This window comes from Brettanomyces nanus, chromosome 1 (genome assembly GCF_011074865.1).
Source record: "Brettanomyces nanus chromosome 1, complete sequence".
In the NCBI taxonomy this organism is placed as follows: domain Eukaryota; kingdom Fungi; phylum Ascomycota; class Pichiomycetes; order Pichiales; family Pichiaceae; genus Brettanomyces; species Brettanomyces nanus.
In genome coordinates, this window is record NC_052374.1 from 1234901 (window position 1) to 1249320 (window position 14420).

Sequence of the window (14420 nt, forward strand, 5' to 3'; positions counted from 1 at the left end):
GAATGATTCCTTAGATGTATTCGGGAACTGTGTGGGGAAAAGGGGAAAATATGCACTGGGCACACGGGGGTTAATTTTTAACCTATTGTTCAATGCAGAAACTTGCATGAAAGTATTTCTTTTTTGAGTGATTATCTTCTACTAGCTTTCTTTTTTACTTGTTCAGTTCTGGCGTCGAGTTCTCGAGGAGCGAAACTGTTGATTAGGCAGGCAGCTCTACAGACCTCACAGAAAGTTTTTTGGTTTACAGCAGATCTAGAGAGATATCTTAAGTTAACCAAAAGGAATAAAAAGGTTATGATGAGAATGCATTGTATAGTTGGTGTGCAGCATATTGGAGACACGAAATATTTTTTCTGGCGCCTATTTGAGGTATTCTGGTAGCGGAGTTCGAGGATTTTTCTCGTTTTCTTCTCTCTCTCCAAAGGGACTATTTTGTGGATGGCGACTTGCAGAATTAGGGGGTGTGAGAAAGTGCAGCATTTGCTGTCCGACGGGCCAATAGGGATCATCATCATTCTTAATTCCAACTTTCTTCAATGAGGGGATTACGGAATTACCAACTGAGTACTGAGGCCTGGTGCAAAGAAATTGACATGAAACGTTTCTTGACTTTATAAGTAAGAGAGCCCCGAGATCAGTTTTAGGAATAAAATTATTACAACTCATTTAATATTTGGACTTTCCGTCGAGGATCATTTGCGCTCAAGCGATACCAAGCGGGTGAGAGGAACCAAAAAAAATAAGGAGGTTGGCTTGATTCTTTGGTTATTCAAAGTCTCGGCGCTTATCGTTTTTCATTGTTAGAATGGGAATAGATCTGATTACATAATCGTTCCTTTCTTGGAATCACTGGTCCCGGGTACTACGGTGAACTTTGAATCAGCAAATCGGACCACATATCGAAAGATCTTGTTTTTAGAAGAAGTGAAAAGTGGGGGTCAAATAATGGGGATTTGCATTTAGAAATTTGTGTGGGGAGTCAAGGGGGGTTAATTGATTTTGACTGTTGAGCATTTTTCCCGGTCCCTTTCTTGTAAGCAGGTTCTCTTCTTTAAATTATATCCTTTAATATTCATCGAAGAGATCATCAAGTCGCGAAAAAGTGCGAGTTAAAAAATAACGATCTAAAACTTACTTCGAGGATCTTAGTGTAATCTTTGTTATTCAATACTATAATGCCTAATAAACGGTCTTCTAGTGAAGTAGCTGTGGGCTCATCTAAAAGGCATAAAACGGAACCCATTGTTGCTGTTGTTGATGCAGACAGTGTAATGGTGGATAAGGCCATTCAATCTGGATCACTAGCGAACAATAACAAAAGTAACCACCCTCGTAGTGATGACGATGGTGAGAGCGATAACGAAAGTGATAGTATTAGTGCTGATGATTCGGCCGATGATATGTCAAGTGATTCGTCTAGTGATTCGTCCAGTGAGTCGAGTGACAATACTGATACAGAAACAGATACGGATGATTCCAATGTATCGGATAAAGCCAGACGTAAATTGAGTGAACGGGAAAAGTTCGAACTTACGTCAAAGTATAGAAAATTGGATGAAGAGCTTCAAAAACAGAGACCAAAAGTAGCGTTGGAAGGAGGTATGAGCCTCGTTTCTGAGTCTCTTAATAAGGTTGACCAGTTGTTTGAACATACAAAGACAAGCGTGCAGGCAGATATCATGGCCAAAGATGCATCTACTCTTCGTGAAATTGGATTTCAAGCCAATGTGGCAACTAAAAATATGAAGCTTGCTAGATCGGAAAAGCTACTTGACTTTAACGAGTTTGCCATGAGGTTTAATCGCAAATTTGGTCTCGAGAATAGCGGAGGGAGGGTAGTTAATGAAAGAGGTGAATTGCCCAAAGTCAATTGGATTGAGGTTAGTTTGCTTATGGGAAGATTCTCTTACAGGGCTACTACCTGTGAGTTTTTGTTGGGACCGTTGGAGTTGGCCAAGAAACAACGGCAGACCAGACAGCGGCTAGAAGATGATTCTCGGTCTGCCGCAACGAGGACAGCAAATGCTGCGGATGCTGATGAGATGGCTAGCAGAGAGAAATCCGACACTACAGCTATAAACTCAGAGAAACTCTATAAAAAGATCCGGACTTTGAATTTGGGTAAGATTCCATTATTTGAAGTGTTTATTGATCCTAAGTCATTTGGCCATTCTGTGGAGAGCCTTTTCTACACAAGCTTTCTCATAAACAATGGTAAGGTGATACTTTTGAAGGACAAGGAGACAGGTATGCTTTACATCCAGGAAGCCAATAAAGAGACAGAGGAGAAGTTGCATAGATTCATAGATAGAGACCTATCAAAATCACACGTGATATTCAATCTCGACCAAGAAACTTGGAAGAAGCTGGTGGATACTTACAATATTAAGAGCTCTCTCATATAGCAAAAAGCAGTTACGTTATGTACATGTATATTAGATTTATCATTTTTCAGGCTGTTTCTTGACCCACCCATACAAATCCAGTAACTCGTCTATAGGCCATTTACGTGTTATGGTAGTGCAGAGGTCGGTTGTGTAACCCTTTTCGTACAATTCTATGCCTGTCCATCCTATCATGGTGGCATTATCGGTACAATGCTGAGGATCCGGGAAGTAGAATCTGGTAATCCCTAAAGGTTTCAACTGTTTCTTGAGCATTCGTCTTAGCATTAGGTTGGATGCAACACCACCCGAGCACACAAACTCATCAATAGAGAGGCCTCTTTTCCTTATAGCTAGCTTAATCTTGGTGATCATATGTTGAAAGATGGCAGTTTCTAATTGGTAGGCCATTCTAGCACGAGTTGCATCATCTTCAGGTATATTCCCGCCATGATATTTGTTAATCGAACGTCTAAGCTGAGAAATGAACGAGGCAAAAGAGTATGACATCACATCTTTTCTATGGCTCTCATTCAACATCGGTTCCTTCAATTCGAGTTCTGCAGGTTGACCCCATTCTTCCCTATGATCATCAAGAAACTTATCCATCTCCTTACCGATCATATTTCCCTTAAATCCCAACTCACGTCCGCATTTATCTAGGGCATCCCCAGCTGCTATATCAACTGTATTAACTAGGATCTCATGCTCTGTGAGCGAATGGCTCAATACACATATAGTATGACCCCCACTAACTAAAAGGCTGAGAAATGGAAAGGAAGGATGATTCCCATTGGTCGACAGCCTAGCCATAAGTAAGTGTCCAAGCATATGATTAACACCCACTATCGGTACCTGCCATGCAACTGCCAGGCCTAGTGCAAGCTGATATCCAGCAGATAGTGAACCTAACATGCCAGGACCTCTAGTAGCACATACTAGATCGGGTCTGGTATCCGGAGCATTCCAGCCATTTCTCGCAATGGCCTCATTTGCTAACACTGAGATGTTCTTGCTGTTATGCCTAGCGGCTTCTGCCGGTACTACTCCACCTCTGCTAGTTGAATCTAACGTTTTTTTAAGTTCATCCACCACTCTTGGAGACTCGCGCATGGAAAATCGATCAAGAAGTGTCACGCAAGCGTCGTCGCACGAAGATTCTATAGCTAGAACTCTATAGCATCTGATAAAAGACCGACTCCTAACCTTTATCGCGTTCAAGCATTCCATTGCTAAGTAAAGATGAGTTCCCAATGGTGTTCCCCTCCCCAAAAATACAAAATATGGGGTACGTCTCCATCGCGAACAACGAATAAAATAGAATCTTGTTAGCAACGACCATTATTGCTCTCATTGCAATATACTTACTACTTTTTTCCTCTATGAACGAAATTGATCAAAACAACCCTGCGTTTCAGGAGGCCAAACGCCGGGCAATTGCTTTCTATGACAGCGAGCATACATTGAAGCCGGACGAAAAAGGACTTGTACGTCTTCTTCGAAGGTCTCTTCAGAAGAACGTTATTTATGACATCGATTGGTTTTGCAGCTGGTGTTACGATTCCATTTGTGATAAAAAAGAAGGGTAAATTGGTAAATCCTCTTTCTCCTATCACGCTTGGTTTTTTGGGGATGACTATAATGCCTGTGTTCACGTGTCAGCCATTGTTCCGCCACGGTCTATCTCAGCTACAAGACAAGTATGGTAAGGAGTCTCGGGTTGATAAGGTGGTTGGAGTAACGCCAGATCCGATTGCTAAATCTTGGTTCTGGTCCAACTATTTCAAAATGTCTCTGGAAGATCCAAGCTTAAGAATCAAAGACCCTAGAAAAGCTCCATTACCTGGCCAACCTTATTTGGGGGAGCGTCCTAAGAACGGAATCCCAGGAATGGAGGGGGGATGCCCAACCTGAAAATCCAGAATTAGCATCTGCTTGGGATAAGGTTAGGGCCACAGAGCCGGTTGCAACTACGAGGCGGGATGCCACAACAAAACCTGTTCCCACAGATTTCCATCCTATTGAATCGGACCACGAGGAGACCTCTTATCCCTATGATGACTCTCCAAGTACTTCTACTAGTTCGGAAAATCCACAGAGTTCTGCGGATTCACAGGGGTCTGACTCATACGATCAGGACTCTCTGATATCCAACCCTACATCCGACGGGTCTGCTTGGAGCAGGATCAGATCTAAGAACGGGAAAGATTGATTAAAGTTTACAAAGCATTTCATTATTCTGCAAATTATATGGTTATTGGTAATTAAGAGACGCCGGGCAATCCTTGTAATTACTGGATTTGCCAATTTAGAATATGTGGCTGACCCGCATGGCCGAGCTGCCTTATTCTAATGGAATGTAGTCTCGAATGTAGTTTCTATCCGCTTTTAGGTAAGCCCTACTATTCTCTCTCATTCTGCAGACCCAATATGGCTCGATATCTTCTTGATATCTTTTCAACCTTTTCTTTTTCCATGAAAATTTTTTTCCCTGCACTCTGGCGAGATTACATCTTGATTGTTGTCTAATGCGATATCTACACCCAAATAAGCGGACATTGTAGCCATCCGGCTCCAAACCCTGTCAAATTTTCGGAGCATATCTGCCCTCTGCCATTTCATACGAGTACTATAAGTACTCCAGGAATTTTCTTCATGTCAGAGAATGTTTTTTTTTGTTTACGTCTTATGTTTTTTTTCTTCTCGTTATTGTTCTGTTAGATAGGCTGCCTTCTTGCTTCTGACGAACGATCGACCAAAAGAACTAAGCCAAACCAAACTGGACCAGACCAATTAACCAATAATGTTTTTCTCAAACTCCTTAATGTTTGCTAAACTTTCTAGCGAGGGCTTCAATAGTGCCTTTAGAAGATGTGTTTCTACTGGCTCTGCTAAAAGTATTGTCTCTAAGGCTAGATTGATTCCGACCTCTGCCCTCGTGTTTCTTGGTGTTGCTGGTGTTGGCTTGTATTCTCTTGATGCCCGTTCTGCCATCAATGAGTATGTATGGTGTCCTCTAATCAGATGGTGTACCACTGCTGAGCAAGGCCACCGTCTTGGTATTAATATGTTGAAGTACGGTTTGTATCCACGTGCCTTCGGCGACCATGATGATCCTGTATTAGAGGTAAAAGTGTTCGGAAAAACCATGGTTAATCCGATTGTCATGGCTGCAGGATTTGATAAGCAGGGTGAGGCTATAGATCCATTGTTTCAGCTTGGATTTGGTGGTGTCGAAATTGGTACCATGACCCCTGAACCTCAGTTTGGTAATCCAAGGCCTAGATTCTTTAGATTACCTGCTGATGATGCCGTCATCAACAGATATGGTATCAACTCAGATGGCCATATCAAGATTCTCTCTCGTTTGCGTGTTCGTTTCGAAAAGTATATGAGTAAGGCCAACTCTTGCAAAGATAATAATTCTTTCAGGGATGGTAAGATGTTGCTCATCAATATTGGTAAGAACAGAGATGGAGATGACGTCAAGGACTATCTTGTTGGTGTTGAAAGATTTGCTCCCTATGCAGATGCATTAGTTCTTAACGTTTCTTGTCCTAGTGCCCCTGGCATGAGAGATTTACAGGAAGGTTCTGTTTTGACCAAGCTTTTAACTGCTGTTCGTGAAGAAAGAGACAGGGCTCAACCAGAACTTGTCGATCCTTCTAGAAAACCTCCAATTATCGTCAAGGTGGCCCCAGATTTATCTGAAAAGCAGATCGCCGATATTGCAAAGGCTGCTAAGAAGGCTAAGATTGAAGGAATTCTCATGTCCAACACAACAGTTAAGAGGCCTTCCTCTCTCCTCACTAAGGGTGCCGTTGTTGGTGAGAAAGGTGGATTATCTGGTGCTCCGTTGAAGGAGATCTCTTTGAAGTCGTTCCGGATTTTGAGAAAGTATACTAAGGACTCTGATTTGGTTTTGATTGGTTGTGGAGGTATTTTCTCTGGAAAAGATGCCATTGAGTATGCCAAAGCTGGTGCCACATTCGTTGAATTGTACTCTTCTTTTGCTTACAAGGGTACCGGATTAGCCTCTAAGGTTAAGGACGAGATCGTTCACGAGCTTAAGAAAGAGGGCAAGACCTGGATGCAGATCATTGGTACGGATGATACAGAATAGACCGGCGGTTCACTAACTAACTTTATACAGTTTTTTCTTTTCTAAATTGCCTGTACTTCCTTTTAGCATTGTAATTATAGAACTATTATTCGATTTCATCAATACATTGTATACTGTCTGTTTATGTCTGTATTTCAAAGTAAGTCATCATTCCTATAATGACAATCACAAGGGCCAAATCGGAGACAATGAAACTCAATATCTCTTTTTGCTGAAACGCAGTGTCAAAGATCCATTTATATTTTCGAGGAATAAACCCAGAAGCTAGGGACACCAACATGTTTGGTGACGAAGGAGGAAATCTTGAACGTGCAAAATGATAAAGAAAGGAGCTTACTATTTCTAAAATGACAAAAGAGTTCCAAAATCTACAAGACGATGCATCCCTAAGAATGATGTCTCCATTGGACCAAAAAGAGAACCTGGAAAAAAGAGATCTTTTGGCCCCTTTGATGGTAGGCCTTAAGTTCTGAAAGGAGGCCTGATAGTCGACAAAGTCGACGATCTGGGTAATAACTAAGATGAATATTCCGATATATCTGGCGAAGGTGAAGAAAACTTGAAGTCTGGCGACTCTATAATCGTTGTACTCTTTAAGTTCGCTTTCTGCCTTTAATTGCTCGGGCAATTTGCCCATAGCTCCCGCTGATCCCATGGCGCTCTGAGGTAAAGCAGGAAAAGTGTCTTCAGTGTTTCCTCCTTCCATTGACTGCTTGAGCATTGATGACATTGTCTTCATGAAGTCGTCGGGAAGCATTGCAGGCTCAGGGGAGTTACGATCATGCTGCTGAGAGTGGTCCATACCTTGCATCAATTTGCGAAGAAGTTCATCCATACCAATATCTCCTTCGGTGTCGTCCAATCCAGTTACGGTCTCCTCTGATGGGTTTTTATGCAATGGATCAATTATCTTCAAGTGGGTCAAGTCAGGAGATTCGGAAGATGCTGTAGATGCTGTGAATCTCTTTTGGCCTTCTGAATTATCAATTCCCTCACTTGATGTGGCCGTGTTGGCCGTTGTTGGGGTGCTGTCAATACTCGCGGCTTCAGCCTTTGCTCTTTTGTCGAGCATCGATCCATTTAACCCTGCAATCTTCTCTAAGCGATCAGACGCATTAGAGGCCAACTTCTTGGCACGCCTCTCTCGTAATATACGTCTTCTTTCGACAGCTGTCAACTCACCCATGGAGAACAATATTAATATTAAACCTGAAGAAGAAGAGTCTAAGAAAAAGAATGAAGATAATAAAAGAATATTCTGATTCGATATCAAAAATTGGCCTCCGAGCTTCCTTCATCAGCCTTTCGCGAGATTACTAGGTAATTGCCCAAAATCATGAATCCAAAAAGTATCATCAATAGTGCAATAAAAAGCACTACAAATGATTGGGTTGCCATTGAATCATAGGTCCTCAATCTTGCAAATAAGCACCTTTTATATTCACACTCAGACTTTTCTTCCTTCTCTCTCTGCCTAACTACTCTACCCATATTGCTTTTCCTTTGGGGGAGGGATCCATCCTATCACTGCTGGACCTTAACGAAATCCAACTTCTTGTTGAAATTATCATAGTATTTCATAAACAGAAAATGTTTCTGAAGACTATCCGGGTATAATAAAGAAATTTCTACTATCATTTTCTCGGCTTTGCTTGCATTACAGTTGTTAAGAGTAGTCCAAAAGCATAATGCAAAGCCATCTTTATCCATATCTGACTCGACCTTTAGCCTTTTCCACGTAACTCCATAAACATTTTGTTCAAATTGACACCAAAAAAAGCCATCAGTCAATAATAAGCGGTTGGTTACTTCCCACATCTGCTTGCCGACACTTAAAGGAACTGAAATAATTAATCTGCAACCTCTAGAAAAGATAGGGTCCTTTTTCGGTTTCACACCAAACCTGAAGAGATGTATAGCATGGTTCTTCTCCATAACAAACTCTTGCAAAATTTCTTCGTATTGATTACTAGCCCTTAATATGTGCTTTTGCTTCCAGAGTTTCCCTAGAGTTTTCCAGTGTAGAAAGTAAATGCCGTCTTCCGCTGATTTCATTTCTGCTGTCTCGTCCCAAATACTCCATAATGTACTGAGATACTTTGTGGCTTCCACATCAACAGTAAACTCAAATTCGGTGTTTAATGGCAATCCATATCCAAGTTGTTTCAGTATATCGAATGCTACAGGATGAAAGTAATCTACGTTGTCAGCATCCGGAAGGCATCGGCTACGGAGCATTGCGTCATCTGAACTCTGAGTTAGGCGTAATGAGCTAAATTTGAAGTTCGGTAGAGGATCACCTTTCTCGTCAAAATCAGTCTCATCTTCATCTGAATCCTGATGATTATTCTCAAAGGAAGTTTTCTTTTTGTACTTATCTTCCCTTCTTAGAAATAGCCTTTTGATAGATTTGCCGATGGATCTATGCCTATGTATTCCTTCTAGACTATCTTTATTACTTGCAATATCCCAATAGGATTCGTCCTCAGAACATTCAGAAAAAGGATCCTCGGAACTGGCATTTCCTTTTTCATTTTTACAGTTTAATGAGGATTGTCTTGATAGACTGTTTTCATAATTGAGTCGACATATATTGTTCACATCCGATAGTACCTGTTTTGAACCAATGGATGATTTATTTTTCTTTTTCCTTAAAGATCCACGAAATGAGAAGCCACGTTTTAGGGATTGTCTAAAAGAAGAAGATCTTGACTTTAAACTCTCCTGATCTTGTACAGCAAGTTCGTTGTTCAGTGGAGATGCAAATATGTCCGTTGATATAGGAAGCTCACAGAATACATCGTCTGCATTTTCCAGACTTCTTTTTCTTTTTCTTAAAGACGGAAAAAGCCGGGAAAACCAAGTAGTCTGATTACTGATTGATGTCATTTTGTCTTGGATACCAAAGAAAAGAAAACCAAAGAGAAAACTTATAAAGCTCTTCTACTTGTAAATCCCTTTTTTCCTTCTACTGATTGGGCGCTTACCGAAAACGGAAGCTAATCCCGATTTTATAATCTGAAAAAATAATTTTTCAAGTTGATTTTTTTTTATTTTATATTGTACTTTATCACTTGGATCTCTGCTAAAGTTGATTTTTATATTGTTCAAGATTAAAGCATGGAATCTCACATGGAATCTCACAACAAGGACAAACGTGAAAGTAGGCGCAAGGATCGGAAGGGTGGAGGTCTTCACAATGGAAAACTTGGTTTTGAGATGAAGAAGTTAGATAGAGAGCATAGGGAGGCAGTTGAGTCTGCAACAAAAACAGACCTTCTCTTACAAGAAGAAGCCGGATTTATGGAAGCGGAGGGAATGGAAAGGACATACAAGTTTCGCCAAAATGATATTGTGAAAGAAGTCGATGTTGGTACTGCAAAGAAGGGATTTAACTTGAAGCTGGATCAATATGGACCTTATACTCTAGACTATACAAGGAATGGCAGGGAGCTCTTAATCGGAGGCCGTAAAGGACATGTCGCTGCTTTTGATTGGCAGTTAGGAAAACTTGATTGCGAGCTGTTTCTCAATGAAACTGTTCACGCAGTAAAGTTTCTTCATAATGATCAGTTCTTCGCTGTGGCACAGAAGAAATACACATTCATCTATGACAGGACGGGAACAGAGCTTCATAAACTCAAGCAGCACATTGATTGCACTTTACTAGATTTTCTACCTTATCATATGTTGCTAGCTACTGCTGGTAATTCGAGCCATTTGAGGTATCATGATGTCTCTACAGGTGAGCTTGTATCCGATCTTCGAACCAAGCTTGGGCCCACTCTTGCTATGAGGCAGAATCCCTGGAATGCTGTCATGCATTTGGGCCATGGAAACGGAGAAGTTACACTTTGGTCACCGAGTATGTCTACGCCACTAGTAAAAATTCAGGCATGCCGTGGTCCTGTGAGAGCGTTGGCTGTCAATAGAGATGGAAGATATATGGCTGTTACTGGTGCTGATAAGACGCTAAAGATTTGGGATTTGAGGAAGTTAAAGGAAATCGGTTCCTATTATACACCTACTCAGGCCAGCACTGTTGATATTTCGGATAGAGGATTACTTGCGGTGGGATGGGGTCCACATTTAACGGTATGGAAGGATACTTTGAAACAAAACCAGAAGTCTCCGTATATGAACCATATGATTCCTGGCTCGGAAGTACAGACAGCTAGATTTGTTCCTTTTGAGGATATATTGGGATGTGGTCATAACAACGGAATTTCCTCTCTTATTGTGCCTGGTGCTGGTGAGGCTAACTTCGATGCTTTAGAGGTGAACCCTTACGAGACCTCAAAACAACGACAGGAGTCTGAAGTGAGATCGCTATTGAACAAACTTCAACCTGATATGATTACTTTGGATCCTGATGTTATTGGTACCGTAGATAAGAGAAAGCCTCAGCAGAGGCTAACTCCCTCAGATTTGTCAGAGCTACGCGAGAAAGAGAAGGCCATTCCAGGAAAAACAGGTGAGGAAATTGACGGTTTGATTCTTTCTTCCTCGACGGGCAAGAACTCTAGATTGAGAAGGATGAAGAGAAAGCAGAGAAAGAATCTAGTTACCGAGAGATCGAAGCGTGTTGAGAAGGCTCTTCAAAAAGAGAAGGACCTTAGAAAACGTAAGTGGGAAGCTGATCAAGGTGTTAAGCAGAAGAAGGATGTGCTTTCGGAAACTTTGTCAAGATTTGATTAGTCTTTACTCTTTTTTATTATTTTTATACCTTTACTTTCACTTAATATAGATTTGCATGCATGCATTACATTAAGTGGCATACCTAGACGCAAAAAGAACACACGAATTTCTTCTATTGATCATCCTCAGGGATCTCAAACAAGCCCTTATCAGTAGCGGGATCAATGGTAAAAGGTTCTGGCACTGGCGCATCTGTATTGGTTCTCTCCCTGACAGTCTTGATCTTTTCAAATTTCTGGCTAGGTTTAGAATCATTCAAAACAACAATACCACTGATTCCTCTAAACTTTCTCACTGGAGTAAACCGTTCGTCTTTGGAGAAAGTAATATACTTAAGCTGTGCAGGGACCACTCTAGTCATATTATCAAGCTGATAAGGCTTCTGAACGTACAGAGAAAGCAACGTTGGGCTCTGAAGTTCCTCATTAGATAAGGATGGTTTCTTAGCTCTATCCTCTTCATCTCCTTTCTTCTCCTCCTTCTTGCCTTCAACATTCTTCTCATCTGTATCTTCCTTCTTTTCATCAACATCCATCTTGTCATCATCATCATCATCATCATCATCCTTTTTATTTTTGGCCTTCAGAGCAGCACGCGCTTTAGCTCTAGCAGTTGTAGAAAGCACGGCTGTAGTAACCTTCTCCGTCTGTTGCTTGACTTGAGACTCAACTTTGGGTGGATAGCCAAACACATCTGGAGGGCAGTGACAATTGATCTTCAACTTCGGCACCTTGAGATGATCAGTCACACCAATGATAGCTGTTGGGGTAAACGAAAGAGATAAGAAGTGTGCTAGTGGAAACCAGTACCAAAACTGTACAAACATGACTAAACCCACAATGGCCTTGGTGTTGAGAGTATTCGTCTGGTGATTTTCAAGCTGAATTGTCACGTTACGTCCGCCGGCATCAAGAATACCTTGAGCCAAAGCAGCACCAAAACGAGCAAGAGACTCCTCATGCTTATTGGATACGGTAGATGCAAGTTGTTCTCGGAATTCCTTGATGTTTGGATAAGTTTTCTCTGTTTGCTGAATTAAAATCATTGATTTGGCTATGGTAGCACCTTCACGCACGAAATCCACAGAGTCTTTGGAAAGTGGATCTAGAACATCTATAGCTGATTGCAAAGCACGGCCTGCACAAGAGATACCAAGTGCCATGGCAGCGCCATACCTAACATGTGCATTATGAGATTGAGATAAGAGTTCCACAACGGTAGGAACGTTCTGATAATCTAACAATAAGACAAAACCAAGAGCCATAACGGCAACACGGCGCACATTATCGGATGAGTCGGAAACACCAACATGGAGCAAACGACGGATAGCAGTCTTATTGGATGTACCACAATAGGCAAGAGCCAAGGCAAAGCAGCCACCGTAACGTAAGTTGGCATCCTGGTGCTGAAGTAACTTATTGATTATTGGTTCGGCAGCATTCTCTTTACCACAGCAAATCAAAGCGATACCAACCACTAAACCACGAACAATGGTCTCATGTTGAGTTTCCTGAGCATAGGTGAACATGTCATGAAGAGCTTCTGCATTTCCAGAACCTAGCATAACCAATCCCATTGCAAAAGCAGCGGATTCACCAGAAATAGCCGAGTCAGCATAAAGCACGGCCTTCAACTCTTCATACACCTGAGGATCGGCCAATCCCATAGCGGCTAGACCCGTACCAAGACAACCACCGTGAAGAACGACATCTGCATCTTTGTTGTCGGCATTATCAGAATTGTCCACGACCTGTTTACGAAGATAGTCTAGAACTTCTTTGCCTTGGCCAGCATAGATAAGACCCAAACCATAAAGTGCTCCACCATTGGTATAAGGAGACGAGGTACTACCAGGCAGATAAGGCTCAAGAATGTTACGACCTTGAGAAAGATTACCGCGGTGAATGACACCAAAAGCGGCAGTGGCAGAGAACTTGGACCATGTAGAGGATCTGCCTAGCCACTCCAGATTGGAACGGAAGAAAGAGTCATCAGTTGTACCGGCATGCATAAATGCATTGGTGAACGACACAGCAGAATGGAATAAGGAGTTGCGACCATCTAAGGACTTACGGGTAGCAGTCATAATTTGAGAGTCCGCAGCATTATTATCAGAAAGAAAAGTGAGGTCCAAGTCACAAGTTGGCACTCCAGAAAGAATTCTAAGGAGCATGTTGTTGGCCTGTGAAGAAGTGTCAGTGTCTTCAATGGAAGCCGTCACTTGAGCTAGCAACTGTTGGGATGCAGCACCAACGAGGTCGAATGCGATTTGATAAGCAATAGAAGCATTAGATGGAAGGGCCAAAAGACCTTTGAAAACACGATAAACTAATTTCGAGTCGTTGAGCTGCACAACAATCTTTGTAAGGAGGAAATAATCAGGGTTGGCAAGGGAAAGCAAAATCTCTGCTAACTGACTGAGACATTTGGTCTTTAATGCAATATCGCTCGTGGTTGTAATAGCACTGAGTACATAGCCGACAAGGGAACGTGTCTCATCATCACTTTTTCCCTTGGCATCACGAAGAATCTTGTCTACCAAGTCTAACCGGTATCCCTCAAGAGAAATACCCAATGCTAGACGAGGGTCTCCATCGACGACACATTTGGAGACCATCTGCTCAAAAATTGAGGCAAGTTGAGGTTCAATCAAAACAGACTTCTCAGAAAATCTCGTTTGCGATAGATGAATATACTGTTCTATGCACTGAGACACGATGGTTTCCACGTACTCGCTCTTCTTGGATAAATCCAATTCAGAGCCAGCAAGCAAAGCGTACTTAACGGCAGCCTCATAATCCCCCAAGTTATAATAGACTTTGGAAGCTAAAAGAGCAGCCAGTTGACGCCTAGCAAAACTGTGATCTTCATATAATTCCTCAATCTCAGTGATATAGTTGGCGATCTCTGCCCAGAGCTCGTCGGCCACAGTATTTAAGGATTCTAAAGCATAGGTCTTCAACTGGGGATTCGAGTCAACCAATAACGAAAGGTAAGGTGCGGCAGAGGTTATTGTTGCCATGATGAACCACACAGATAGCCAATTTATTTATAAAAGAGACTTTTAAGGATGAAGGGCAAGACAAAAACCGTCGATGACAGCCGTGGTATATTTTTCCTTCTCGATTGATTCATTTTCGAATTCGCCATCAAAATATCTATTACGTAAGCTGGAGATGGAAAAGACAATAACAACAGTGATTTGAGTCCTT

At 41.7% G+C, this 14420-nt stretch overlaps 6 protein-coding genes across 6 annotated transcripts; 3 read left to right on the plus strand and 3 right to left on the minus strand.

Annotated features, from left to right (window-relative positions):
- Positions 1 to 1178: 1178 nt before the first annotated feature.
- Positions 1179 to 2408, plus strand: FOA43_000568 (uncharacterized protein; the record flags this gene model as incomplete). The annotated part of the gene is made up of 1 exon (XM_038920897.1): positions 1179 to 2408. The coding sequence occupies one exon, from the start codon at positions 1179 to 1181 to the stop codon at positions 2406 to 2408; it is 1230 nt and encodes a 409-aa protein (XP_038776825.1).
- Positions 2409 to 2447: 39 nt separating this feature from the next.
- On the minus strand, positions 2448 to 3617 carry FOA43_000569 (uncharacterized protein; the record flags this gene model as incomplete). Its single annotated transcript, XM_038920898.1, has 1 exon — positions 2448 to 3617. One exon carries the CDS (start codon positions 3615 to 3617, stop codon positions 2448 to 2450), a length of 1170 nt encoding a protein of 389 aa, XP_038776826.1.
- A 1594-nt stretch (positions 3618 to 5211) lies between these two features.
- On the plus strand, positions 5212 to 6510 carry FOA43_000570 (uncharacterized protein; the record flags this gene model as incomplete). The annotated part of the gene is made up of 1 exon (XM_038920899.1): positions 5212 to 6510. One exon carries the CDS (start codon positions 5212 to 5214, stop codon positions 6508 to 6510), a length of 1299 nt encoding a protein of 432 aa, XP_038776827.1.
- A 121-nt stretch (positions 6511 to 6631) lies between these two features.
- FOA43_000571 (uncharacterized protein) lies at positions 6632 to 7696 on the minus strand (the record flags this gene model as incomplete). Its single annotated transcript, XM_038920900.1, has 1 exon — positions 6632 to 7696. One exon carries the CDS (start codon positions 7694 to 7696, stop codon positions 6632 to 6634), a length of 1065 nt encoding a protein of 354 aa, XP_038776828.1.
- A 1934-nt stretch (positions 7697 to 9630) lies between these two features.
- Positions 9631 to 11208, plus strand: FOA43_000572 (uncharacterized protein; the record flags this gene model as incomplete). The annotated part of the gene is made up of 1 exon (XM_038920901.1): positions 9631 to 11208. The coding sequence occupies one exon, from the start codon at positions 9631 to 9633 to the stop codon at positions 11206 to 11208; it is 1578 nt and encodes a 525-aa protein (XP_038776829.1).
- A 112-nt stretch (positions 11209 to 11320) lies between these two features.
- On the minus strand, positions 11321 to 14230 carry FOA43_000573 (uncharacterized protein; the record flags this gene model as incomplete). The annotated part of the gene is made up of 1 exon (XM_038920902.1): positions 11321 to 14230. The coding sequence occupies one exon, from the start codon at positions 14228 to 14230 to the stop codon at positions 11321 to 11323; it is 2910 nt and encodes a 969-aa protein (XP_038776830.1).
- Positions 14231 to 14420: the final 190 nt, after the last annotated feature.